The sequence below is a fragment of the Puntigrus tetrazona genome, unplaced genomic scaffold, assembly GCF_018831695.1.
Source record: "Puntigrus tetrazona isolate hp1 unplaced genomic scaffold, ASM1883169v1 S000000006, whole genome shotgun sequence".
Classification (NCBI taxonomy): Eukaryota; Metazoa; Chordata; class Actinopteri; order Cypriniformes; family Cyprinidae; genus Puntigrus; species Puntigrus tetrazona.
The window spans coordinates 75,468-87,978 of record NW_025047686.1 but is presented as its reverse complement, the minus strand read 5'-3'; the positions used below and the strand labels follow the sequence as shown (position 1 = coordinate 87,978).

The following is a 12,511-nucleotide window of genomic DNA, read 5'->3' as shown; positions in this document are numbered from 1 at the left end:
TATATATATATATATATATATATATATATATATATATATCTATCTCTATCTATATATATATATATATATATATATATATATATATATATATATATATATATATATATATATACACACACACACACACACACACATACAATTTATTTTCCCACTGCTGCACAAATGACTTAATTTTTTTTTTAAATCTTTTTTTCCCCCCAAGATTGAATTTTGCTCTCCTACAACTGGAATCCCACATTGAGTTATCATAGATTATCATAGATAATGCAATAAGTCATTCTTACTGTACGTGTCACAATCTCAAAACATGTTCCATTTTAATTAAATGCCAAGTCATGCTCATCAAACATAGCTCATACAATTATGGACTTCTGAGATCCAATCATACAGCGATATGCCACTTTACGGATGAATCATCAGTTCTGTACTGGTGCATGTGCGCCATCTAGTGGATCATTTAGGATTGACGTTAAAACACAATTAATTTCCACAGTAGATGCATGCAACGTTTTCTGAATAAATGCTACTACAAATTGCAATTGAAGTTAATGTTCCAAGAAAACACTCCTCACAGCCCCGACTCAAAGTCTATGTCAGAAATGCTTGTACATTTCGAGTAAGCACATGTTTTGGAGGTCAGGGTTTAAGCAAGCTGGCATGTGGTTGAAGCCACAGGGGTCTTTTATAATAGCTGCCACCCCTGAGGTAAAGCGTGTAATGAAATCAAGTGGTGCAAAAACAGAGAGATTTGTTTCATAGTTCACTGTTACTTGTTTATTTCATGTATACTGTTACAGAGATTCGGGTTACAATCTTGTTTCGTCAAAAAAACCTCAAAAAAACAAAATCATCCATATAAATGTACAGCAAAGACCTTTATTTAAATGATTTCAAGAAAAACAAAAATCAGATGTGCAGTATAAGCAAACCCATGAATCAAAGTCAAGCTCACAATACAACACAACTGCTCAATACAGACAATAAAGCTCAAAAGATCTTAATACATCAGCAGCAAGTCAATGAAAGAGCTATATTAAAACCATTCTTGTAAATCAAATGTAACTAAAGGAGAAAGTGGGACAAAACAAGACTGGGGCTAAACAGGAGGCCACTGTGATCCATTTTAATAGAGAAGAACGGGAAGTAGCAAGGTTCCGAGATGGCAGCTGCTGTCTCACTCCTCATTTCTTTAAATGGCATCTATATCAAGGTCGTCATCCTCTTCGGCTTTCTCAGGCTGAACGGTTTCCACCTTTAGCTCTCGGGCAGAGGAGGAGTACACAACCTAAAGACCGAAACAAAGAAAGAAAGATGAAGATTCAGAAAACCACGAGCTCCAATTCTAGCCTAGAGAAGACTAATGTAATTACACTAATTACAGTCCCAGGGCTCCTGCTGACAGTTAAAATATAAAGCCTCTAATTAACTACCATGTTACCCCCCGTGTGTGGATTGTTTAGGATTAAGAGTTTGTTCATGTGAGATTAAAAATAAATAAAAGGGTGCGTTATATATTAACTGGTGTAAGAAATTACCTCAACATTTTCATCCTCTTCCTCCTCTTCTCCCTCGCTCCCTTCACTCTCCTCCTCTGCCTCCTTCAGCCATTTGACAAAGGGAGCGGCCTTGGCATGGATCTCCTTGGCCAGCTCCTTGGAAACATACTTCTTGGACACCTTAAAACACAGGAAAAAAAGATATATTTTTATGATTTGTAGTTCCTAATATTATAAAATGCTCTACTAATCAAACTGGTGAGTAGGTTGTACCTTCTCTGCCCACATGAGGATGACATCCTCCTCCAGCAGGTCAGCATCATAGAGGTCTTTGAGAATGATGGCCACTCGTGGCAGCAGCTGACTTTGATGAAGCTTTACCAGACACTCAAAGCCTCCCATCAGATACTTTTGAGCTTTTTTGTCGTTGTGGCAGAACTGCAGGAAAAAGAAAACGTAGCACTTTGATTTATGAAGCAAAAACACTCTCTGTTATCTTTAGCAGAATGGGTAGATCGTTTAAATCGATTCAGTTTTATTTATACAAGCAATGGATGAAAAGCGGTAGATATCAAAGCTGCTCATTCAAGAGTCACTTATAAAAGTTATTTATAGTCAAGGCTATATTTAGCATGGCTTTACGCTAGCATCCTAGCTTGTCAGCACGTCTCCGTGTCCTGCTATAAATACTCATCTATCACTAGGCCCAGATGGAAACTTTTTTGGGGGGGAAAACCTGCCAAATTGAGGTGTAAAATGTATTAAATGGAGCTCAAATGAACCAAAATATTTAATTACACAAGTGACTGGGTGCTCCAATGTTACGTACATGCAAAGTCTGTGTGGGCCAGTCCATTACATTTAAAATCAACTTTTCTTTATAAATACGTACCCGCAGGAAGTGACGTTTGTATTTCTTGATCTGGTCTCTGATGTTCTCATCAAAAAGCAGTTCGCTCAAGATAAGTGGCCCCATGGCTCTCACATCCAGCCTTTCTGCTTCAGCCAGAATATCCTTATCAGCAGAGTCTATTGCTCCACTCTCTTTCTTTTGCTGATCAGAGAAAAAAAAAATAAAAAAATCTTGAAATCTAATACCACTCACAAACCCTTAGTTAGAACCATGTGTTAATTTAAATCTACTACACAGGTAGCATTCATAGTTTTAAAGAAAGACTTAATAAACTGATCAAAGGTTACAACATTTTAGACAACGTCTTTTTGAAGCTTTCTATTCATCAAAAACCAGCTTTTCCACCGTTTTCAACATGCAGAAAATCATCAGTATCACATGATCATGCAGATGTCATTCTGATACTGAAGAAATTTGGATTAAAAAGGAAAAAACTGAAATTAAGTGTTTTTAAATTTGAATACTATTTCACAATATCACTGTACTTTTTCATCAAATGCATTTAATCTTGTTGAGCAAGGAAATATCTCACCAACCCCTCAAACTTTTGAATGGCAATGTAACTCAAGGAAAACACATAGGAAACCGATAACAGCGACATTATTTACTTTGACAAAGTTGTAGAACATGTTGACCCTCTCCTCCAGGGTTTTCTCCAGGTCCTCGCTGAGGGTCAGGTTCTTAGCATGGTCACTGATCTCCTCCATACGCCGACGCTGGGCCTCCTCCGTGGTTTCCTCTGCCCAGTCATCGTCGTCTTCCTCACCATCCTACACATCAGCATAAACTTTAATACAGCGGTTACAAATTCTATTAATAATATATGCATTGTTATTCACATGCATCTCTCACCACAGCATCTGGTGCATCTATGTTGTTATGGTTCCCAGCCTCACCACTTCCCGAGCCATTCTCTTTATCCTTCTTTCTGTTTTTCTTCTCTTTCTCCTTCTTCTCTTTCACACAACTACTATCAGTCTCTGTATTTCAAACAGATTCGCAATTAATGTGGGTTGTAAAGCTTGTATGCAATACTAACGTCAGAAAGGAAAAAAATAAATAACCAAGTAGTACTATACCAATGTCCAACAAACACGTAAATCTAATTCTTAATATAGTGAATAATAAAAAGAGTACATGCATTTTAACAGCCCACAACAGCACAACTCACCAGGTGGGTTTTTGAGGATGAATGTGCACAGTTTGTGCCGAGTGTCCAGCATTCCCCGATTACCACAAGCCTTGCAAGAGCTCCCGATGGTCTGCTTCTTTGGGTTAACATGCTGAGAGAAAAAAAGAAACTAACTGAACAACAGATCCTCATGAGGAACATTTTTGGAAAATTAAACAATTCTGAATTGTGTCAACAAATGTTTAAAAAACCACTGAGGATGGAATTACATTTTAAATACCAGCTAAAAATGTGAAACCAGGACATTTGCTATTACAAGGAGTTGTTTTTCCATTTTTTCCAAAATGGCCAAAGCGCTCACTTGAATTCTACAGCTTTCAAACCCATAAATGTGTCAATTAAACTATAGTTGGTGCTAATTAAGCTAAACGCACAGGATCAATATAAATTTTAGCACTTCTCTGTTAAGCAGACTTAGAATTTGTGCTCTGAAATGTGAGCGCAAGAATCAAAACAAACAGAAATAAAATAAAAACAAACAGAAGGAAGAACTTGTAATAAAATAGAAGTGCTTCTTTGACACCAACTAAAATAAAAAAAATTGTGTTTAATAAGTCCAATTACTAAAATTACAATAATAAAATAATAAAAAGACCAATGCTTTCACAACCATGGCTATTTTGTTATCACTTTTGTAGGCGTTATGGAGGGCAAAGGACAAAACTGAGTGTACTAAATAAACACGACAACTGGCCTTGTACTTGTACCAAGAAAACAAAAAAGGTTAAACACCCTTCCGAAGGTTCTCTAAACATTATCAGGCCGACAGCAAAACACAAGAGTAAATAAAGTCTTTAATTTTTAACCGTGAGCTACAGCTTACCAGGTCAGTTTCAGGATTGTCACACTCGGAGCACAGCACAAACTTGCGGATGAATCCATCCAGCATGTCCTGCAGTTTGTTGGCTTCATGGGATCCGTTTACGATGTAGCGGTCATTCTTTGCATCAAACTGAGTCTGCGCCCCCAACTCGCAGCCAAAATACTTAGTTGGATCTGAGGAAACATCAAAGAGAGGAAGAAACGCATTACTCTTCCATGATAAAACACTACTGAGAGAATAACCGCTCTGAGATAACCAGTCATGAACAAACTTACAGGTTGGAGGCCTATTCAGTGCCTTTGCAACATCAACCATGTTGACAATGACCGTCTTGATTCCATTCCCTTTGCCTTCCACCTGCAATTACATTTTTTCTTGGTTTTAAATCTTCTCCAACTCAATACAATAAAGCACACAGGCCAAAAACAATCTTCGGGGTACCTTGGCAATCAAACGGGGCATCTTGTAGCGGTAGAACTGGTCCGACACATTGCGGTTGACATTGACAGACATTTTGAGTGATCTGAGGCACTATCAGCAAGATAAAAAGATCTTGAATGGAATTTTTTGGGTATCTTCTGTCTGGAGAAGAGGGGATGACATAAACAACTGCAAGAGTGCTCGGTCTCTGACATGAAAAAGATCTTGCCACAGTGGCTGCAAACTCCTCGCTCGTGGACTAGGTTTCCCCCGCTCGCGTTCCAACAGCTGCGCAACAGCTCTGAAAAGTAAAGGGAAACACATCGTCTCATACAACACTTCCTCTTATTTTGACCATTTTCTGGCGTTCCGCTTAGTGACACGTTCAGATTGGATTCTTTCAAAACCATTTTTGTCGATAGAAGAATTATGCAACCCAACTGGCCAATCAGCACCTAAAGCTACATTGCAGTTAAGCTGATACAGCATTACTTTAATCTTTAAACATTAAAAATGCAGGCCATACGCACACATTTGCTACTGATCTCCACTAATGTTTCTTGTCTCATTCAATAATGAATTAAACACACAAATATCAAATATCATTGATTTGAAACACCAACATTTAAATGGATAAAAAGATTTATATCAGCTGTCATAAATTAAATGCTTAGCTAATTTTTTTATTTGATGGGCCATTTCTATTATTTTGACACTGACAAGAGCTGTTACACAACTAGCCAAACATTTTTGTTATGCTAACAACAAACAGAGCGATGCACAGTGAAGTGCACCATCAACTATATTAAATATTGGGGCAAATATGGCCACATATGATTACTGTGGAGACTTCTTCCTCTGAATACCCACAAGGCACCGGCTTGTATGACCCACAATATACGTTGAATTAAATACACTCTTTTAGCATTCTTTCTGCCATCTGTTATTAAAGCTAAACAAACGTCTGGTCGTGAAAAACAATCATGTAGGTTAGGCCTTGCTCTAGACCCTAGTTACCCACGTCACCGACTGCGTCAGCAGGTTCACGTATGCCTCGAGCCAAATGACCACGTGGTGAGGAATATATTTAAGAGCCGTGAGTTACGTGACAGAACAATATTTCCAACACCAGACAACCGTAAGATTACGACCACGTAGCGTTAAGCGTGTCTTTGGCTGGTGCATCCCTCGAGTCGTTTACGTTAAAGTCAACGTAAACGTTCAGAAACCACGTCAACGCATCTAAAGGGGCTTCGTTAATGGTTTAGAAATAAGATACAGCGCAATTTTGAGTGACCCGTGTCGCAGCCAAGGTCGATATGCACATGGCTACCCGTTTGAGCTCAACCCACCCTGATATTTTTACATCGAGATAAACGCGTCGAATACCGGTGACAGCGCGTGCGTTACGCTAAACGGTTAAAAGGCGGCTCAACCAGAAGGGTATCTGCTTTGACAAACCTCAGATTGGTAAAGTTGCGTGCTCGTCGCGGTGGTGCAGAGTGCGTCACGGTTAGCGCGCAGCGGAGTGCGCAAAGCGCCGCCATTTTGTTTCCCTCCGTCAGGCTAGTTCACACCCATTAGCCAGTTATAAAAAGCCTCCAAAAACACCCGTTTCCGAGATTTGGATCACCAGAACGCATTTACACGCGTGTAACGGGTACCGACAAAATCGGTTTACGCAAACGACCGATCGGATACTCACCGTTTCCGTAAAATAAAGACATAAACACAACGCTAGTCGTCCACCGACGCAGTGAAGGGTTGACAGTGGAGAGCCTGGAGATGTTGGGTCGTGATCCAAGAATGTAACACGACACAACGGTAAAGACAGATTAGACCTGGGAAGTGCTGAGCGATGCAGCCGATCAATCGAGGGATATCAGATCTCCGCAGAGAAGCTGGATTAGAAAAAGAGAGATAGATTTGTCAAATGTAACTTGGCAGCACACTTAGGCTAAGCGGCTCTCCTGTTCGCCATTATAAAAACTGTTTTCTAAAAAAAAAAAAAAAAAAAAAACACACAAACAAAATGATTTCACAACTGCTAGACTTAAACACTATATAGTACGTCTTCTGAGACGTGTTAGTTTACCAGCAATTAATGTTTTAATGTTGGTTCCTAGTCACGTCTTACCTTTCCAGAACCTTCTTTGCTCCACGCAAAGGCAGAATGAGTCGAGAGCTCTGGCAGTGGGCGTGAACGTCGCGTGGAATCCACGTAGCCCCGCCCATTGCAGCCACTCATTGGCTACAATTACTTCCTGTATTCGAGTTCGCAATGTTGACTTGTTCCGTGTAACGTCAATCATTACCGTGCGCCGCATAATTACTATTTATTTGGGTTTACGTTCTTCTAAAGCAGCTCTTACTGCGCAAACGAGAGTTATAGGTTACGTAAGTTAGCCTAGTTGAGGATTTTAATTCACATAATGTATGTGAATAATGTGAACAAAACAATAAGCGATACATTTGTTACAGAAATTATTGATTTTTGTTAACGTTAGTTAATAAAGTAAAGGATCCTTAGATCCTCACGTGCAAACTGTATGTGGTGTTATGGTTTATGTTTTTAATTCATTTATGATAATTTATTTACATAATCATTAGTTAATAATATGATTTATTATTAATTTGTAATTCATCTGATTATGTTGATCATTTATCGTTATATTTTTATTGTTTGATCTTTTTTATATTTCTTAATTTTTCCTTGCTTATGTATTTTCATTGTTGTTCATTCTCAAGCTTGTGTGGTTTAATGAACTGTTATGTCTGTATGAATAGAGATAGATAAGGGGAATGTTTATGGAAGCCCAAGGTTTATGGGATGTTGCTATGAAGCAGTTTTGGTATAACGGTACGTGTCAAATTCGTGCTGGTCAGACAAAATGTGAAATTTGGGACATACGCAACTAAGATCGTTCAATAAACTCCGTTACTGTTTTACCGTAATCACTTTGTCTCCTGATTCTGCTCTTGTCTGTTTTTTCTCAGTGAGCATCTTGACTGACTGACGACTGTTGAACACTCATTTGGGCTCCAACAGCTCTGCTGACTAGTTGTTTTGTTTCTGGACTAATTGATATTTTCGGACCGGATCTGGCATCTGGGCTGTATTCTAAATATTACCTGGCGTGGAGACCCGATCTATCAAGAGATACAGCTGTTGTATGTCCATGTTAGCTCAGGCCCATTAAATAACATCCAAACGTTCGTCAGTTTTGTCAGTTCGTGTTATATAATGTAGTTAACTACTGTTAACAAATAAAGCTTACTGTAAAGTGCTGGACTGATTACGTCATCTGGATTACATAATCAGATTTAAAAAAGTTAGATAGTCACACAACAGCAATAAATTATTCATAATACAGTATATTGATTCCTCCCAATTCCTATTTTTTTTTAATTTAAAGGTTTCTTTCTAAAATAGCCAAAAGTTTAAATACACTCAGAAAGTCCACCAGTTCTAGTTCACACAAAGACCAATCATTAGTTTGGTAGCTGTGCAGCATTCGACCATGAAGTGCACAAAAATAATTTCATCAGTCAGGTTTAAGTAGTGTTTCAACGTTGCATCAGAGACCAAAGTCTTTTGCCTCTCAAACAAAATGCATCAGTTCATGTTATTTCTTATTTACATGTGTGTAGGTGTTACAGAAGTAGACAGGACAATGAGGCGAGTTGAATAACAGGTGGTTTATTTTGGCACAGCAGGGCATAAGCCAGATGAGAAGCGGAATATAGAGACGAGTAAACAGTTTAAAGATGCCAGACCTTTTGCCCTGGTTGATAGACCCTCTCGCTCTCTCGGAACCAGTAGTCGATGGCCGGAACGTCGGATGGTCGCCCTGACCAAGGGAACAGCGGGGGCTGGAAACAGTCGATGGTTAACGGAGGGAGTTCTGAGAGTACTTCAAATCAAATTCAAATTCAAATTTTATTTGTCACATACACATACATACATGGTACGACATGCAGTGAAATGTTCTTTACAACCGTCCAGCATCAAAATAGAAAACACAATTTAAATATATATAAATATAAAATTTAAAAAAATATGTATAAAAATATGTATAAAAAAGAAGTGTGCAAAGTAAAGTATAAAAATAAAGTAAAGTGTAGAATATAAAATATAAAGTGTAAAATGTAAGTGGCTGTGCGAATGTCCAGTGCAAAGTGGCTAGTGCAATTGTCCAAAGTAAGTGGCGAGTATCTGGGGAAAGAGGGGTAAACATGGGAATCCCGGTGATTAGGTACTGGGTGTTCTCTGGTTCAGACTCCGAATGGCCTGCGGGAAGAAGCTCCTCCTCATTCTCTCTGTGTTTGCCTTCAGGGAACGAAAGCGCTTTGTCCATTGTTGGGATGGCTGAGGTCTTCCACGATCTTCCTGGCCCTGGTACAGCACCGCTTGTTGTAGATGTGCTGCAGCACAGGGAGCTCAGTGCGGATGGTGCGCTCAGCTGACCGCACCACCTTCTGAAGAGCTCGCCTGTCCTGCATGGTGCTGTTTCCAAACCAGGAGGTGATGTTTCCCGTCAGGACACTCTCGATGGTGCAGGTGTAAAAGTTCCTGAGCACCTGAGATGGAAGTCTGAAGTCCCTTAAGCGCCTCAGATGGTATAGACGCTGCCGGGCCTTCTTCACCAGGGTGTTGATGTGACAGGACCAAGACAGGTCCTGCGTGATGTGAACACCCAGGTACCGGAAACTGTCCACTCTCTCCACTGGGGTCCCGTCGATCTTGATTGGATGGTAAGAGCGCACCTGCTTCGTGCTGAAGTCCACTATTAACTCCTTTGTTTTGCTGACGTTCAGGAGCAGATTGTTCTCCTGACACCATCTCTCCAGGTTGTTGATCTCCTGAAGGTAGGCCATCTCATCGTTGTTGGAGATCAGGCCCACCACGACAGTGTCGTCAGCAAATTTAATGATGGTGGTGGAGTTTGTAGTGGCCACACAGTCATGTGTGTACAGCGAGTACAGCAGGGGGCTCAGAACACAACCCTGAGGGACTCCAGTGCTGAGAGTGAGGGAGGATGAGGTGTGTTTTCCCATCCGTACGGCTTGTGGTCTGTCAGTTAGGAAGTTGGTGATCCAGTGACGCAGGGATGGGCTGAGTCCCAGGACCTCCAACTGAGCGTGGAGGGAACTATGGTGTTGAACGCTGAACTATAGTCCACAAACAGCATTTTCACATTGTTACCTTTCCTAAAATCCAGGTGGCTTGTGGTTGTGTGGAGGAGGTGCGTGATGGCATCCTCCGTAGAACGGTTCTGGTGGTAGGCGAATTGTAGTGGGTCGAGTGTGTCCGGTAGTGATGAGGTGATGAAGTCTCTGACGAGTCTCTCGAAGCACTTCATCACTACAGATGTCAGAGCTACAGGGCGGTAATCATTTAGGCAAGATGGTTGAGGTTTCTTCGGCACAGGAACAATGATGGACTCTTTGAAACACGAGGGGATTATAGACTGTTTCAGGGAGAGATTAAATATCTCAGTGAACACCGGTGCTAGCTGGTCAGCACAGGCTCTCAGAACCTGACCTGTGATGCCGTCAGGTCCTGCTGCCTTCCTGGTGTTCACTCTCCTGAATGCCCTCCTTACGTCGTGCTCCGAAATGGTGAACGCGGTTTCCTCTCCGGCTCTCTCGGTGTGCGTGCTGTTCATCATGCTGCTAGCGGTGCTAGCGTGATTAGCGTGATTAGCTGCAGCCTCGAAACAGAATTTGGAAAATCTTTGACAATGACAAGAACATAAAATCAACTCCTAGGTGTGACCATGGGTGGTTGGGGATGGGAGCCAGTTTTCCAGCTGGTAGATGATGGGGGCTCTCGTACATGGCACATTCCTTACATCCCTGGATGTACCTTCTCACATCTCTTGCCATATCAGGCCACAAGAAGCAACTGGATAGCAGCAAAAGACTTGCATTGGTCCTTGGGTGGCCAGTGCAAACATTTTAAATGGTAGAACATTGACAGGTTCATCAAGAACTTGGAGGCATACAAACGTGACAATGCATCAGCTTTTTTTTTTTTATTTTTTTTTATTATTACTGTAATATATGTATACATACAAACATGTAACTTTTTTTTTTTTTTTTTTTTTGAACAACCACAACAACAACAACACACACACACACACACACACACACAAAAGGAATACACATACAAATAATCTCTTCCCAGCCCAACTTATTATACAGAAAATAGAGGGGAAAAAAAGAGAAGAAAAAAAAAAAAGAAAGGGGATAATTTCTAATAAAGAAAAGGAAATTAAATTAAAAAAAAAAAAAAAAAAAAAAAAAAGGGGGTAAATAAAGATTCTGTATCTATAATGCAGGTATGGTCTCAAAGAAAGAAAGCAGAGGATTCCACATTTTATAGAATGAATTGACAGAGTCACTGATAGAGTATTAGATTTTTTCCAAATGTAAGAAAGACATCAAATCTTTCAACCAAGAGAGATTGGGAGGGGGGCATGAGGATTTCCAGTGTAACAGTATACGTCTTTTGGCTATTAATGAGGCAAAGGCTATAATATCGGCATGGTGCTTCTTATATAAGCCATCAACAGGAGATATTCCAAAAATTGCTGTTATTGGACAAGGTATCACAGAAACACTAAGAGCTTTTGACATTGTATCAAAAAAAGAGGACCAGTAAGAATTCAGACCAGGACAAGTGTAAAATGTATAAATATGGTCTGCTGGGGACAACAGGCATCTATTGCACCTATCATCTTCTGATAAACAGAGTTTTTTTAATTTTGCTTTAGTGAAATGGATTCTGTGAACAACTTTAAACTGAATGAGATTTAAGCGAGCACAGATACAGAGTTAATTTTGGCTAAAACAGTGTCCCACAGCTCCTCGTCAATTTCCTGTTCTAACTCCATCTCCCAGGTTTGTTTGAGTGTAGAAAGAGGAAGAAGATGTGAGGACTGAAGCAGGTCATAAATGGAGGAAATGCGGTTCAGAAATTTTGGTAGCAAGAATATATCTTCAATTAAAGTATTCTTTGGCTGCTGGGGGAAAGTATCCAAATGTTTTTTGGCAAAGTCACGCATTTGAAAATAACGAAATAAGTTTGATTTAGAGATTTTATAATTACTCAACAAATCGTTAAATGACCCAAATGTGTGATCAAAGAACAGATCCCGGAACTGTATTAAACCCTTTTCATTTAGCTGTGTGAAAGTAGAATCCAAACTAGAAGGGACAAAAAGATGATTACCACAGATAGGCGCCAAAGTGGACAATGCTTTTAATTTGAAATGATTTCGGAACTGTTTCCAGATTTTTAGTGAAGAGAGTACAATCGGGTTTGTGGTGAATTTAGTGGGACATCGCAGATTGGGGTCAAAAACCAATGCGGGTAATGAGGATGATACGCAGGAATTGGCTTCCATCCTACACCAAGTGATATCTGGGGAATTACACCAAAAATATATTTTTGGATATTAGCTGCTGTCACGTTCCCCGGACTCTGTGTTTATGTTTTCGTTTCGTGCCATGTGCTCCCTGTGCCCTGCCTTCCCTCTGTGTTAATTATGTTATTGTCATCAGCTGTGTCTCGTCAATTACCCTGTGTATTTAAGTCCTGTGTTTTGAGTTCTGTTGGTGCCAAGGTCCCCCGATGTCCGTACCTGTATCTGCCTGCCTGT

At 40.1% G+C, this 12,511-nt stretch overlaps 1 protein-coding gene across 2 annotated transcripts; it reads right to left on the bottom strand.

Annotated features, from left to right (window-relative positions):
- Nucleotides 1-751: 751 nt before the first annotated feature.
- Nucleotides 752-7,054, bottom strand: LOC122332195 (eukaryotic translation initiation factor 5-like). 2 transcript variants are annotated; one of them, XM_043229492.1, is made up of 12 exons: nucleotides 6,982-7,054; nucleotides 6,550-6,745; nucleotides 4,866-5,145; nucleotides 4,700-4,781; nucleotides 4,425-4,597; nucleotides 3,581-3,692; nucleotides 3,262-3,389; nucleotides 3,018-3,179; nucleotides 2,389-2,550; nucleotides 1,770-1,934; nucleotides 1,536-1,676; nucleotides 752-1,285 (listed from the first exon to the last, which is right to left on the bottom strand). In XM_043229492.1, the coding sequence occupies exons 3-12, from the start codon at nucleotides 4,935-4,937 to the stop codon at nucleotides 1,190-1,192; spliced, it is 1,293 nt and encodes a 430-aa protein (XP_043085427.1). In that variant the 5' UTR covers nucleotides 4,938-5,145; nucleotides 6,550-6,745; nucleotides 6,982-7,054; the 3' UTR covers nucleotides 752-1,189. The 2 variants fall into 2 exon arrangements, with proteins under 2 accessions (XP_043085427.1, XP_043085428.1); XM_043229493.1 differs by lacking the exons at nucleotides 6,550-6,745; nucleotides 6,982-7,054 and adding an exon at nucleotides 6,306-6,519.
- Between the last annotated feature and the right edge of the window lie 5,457 nt (nucleotides 7,055-12,511).

Excerpts from the sequence above, each read along its gene's own strand:
- LOC122332195 (XM_043229492.1), bottom strand. The coding sequence starts at position 4,937 with ATGTCTGTCAATGTCAACCGCAATGTGTCGGACCAGTTCTACCGCTAC. Across the intron at positions 3,693-4,424 it reads ACAATCCTGAAACTGACCTG|CATGTTAACCCAAAGAAGCA; the intron begins GTAAGCTGTAGC and ends TTTTTCTCTCAG. Across the intron at positions 1,286-1,535 it reads AAGAGGATGAAAATGTTGAG|GTTGTGTACTCCTCCTCTGC; the intron begins GTAATTTCTTAC and ends TTCGGTCTTTAG.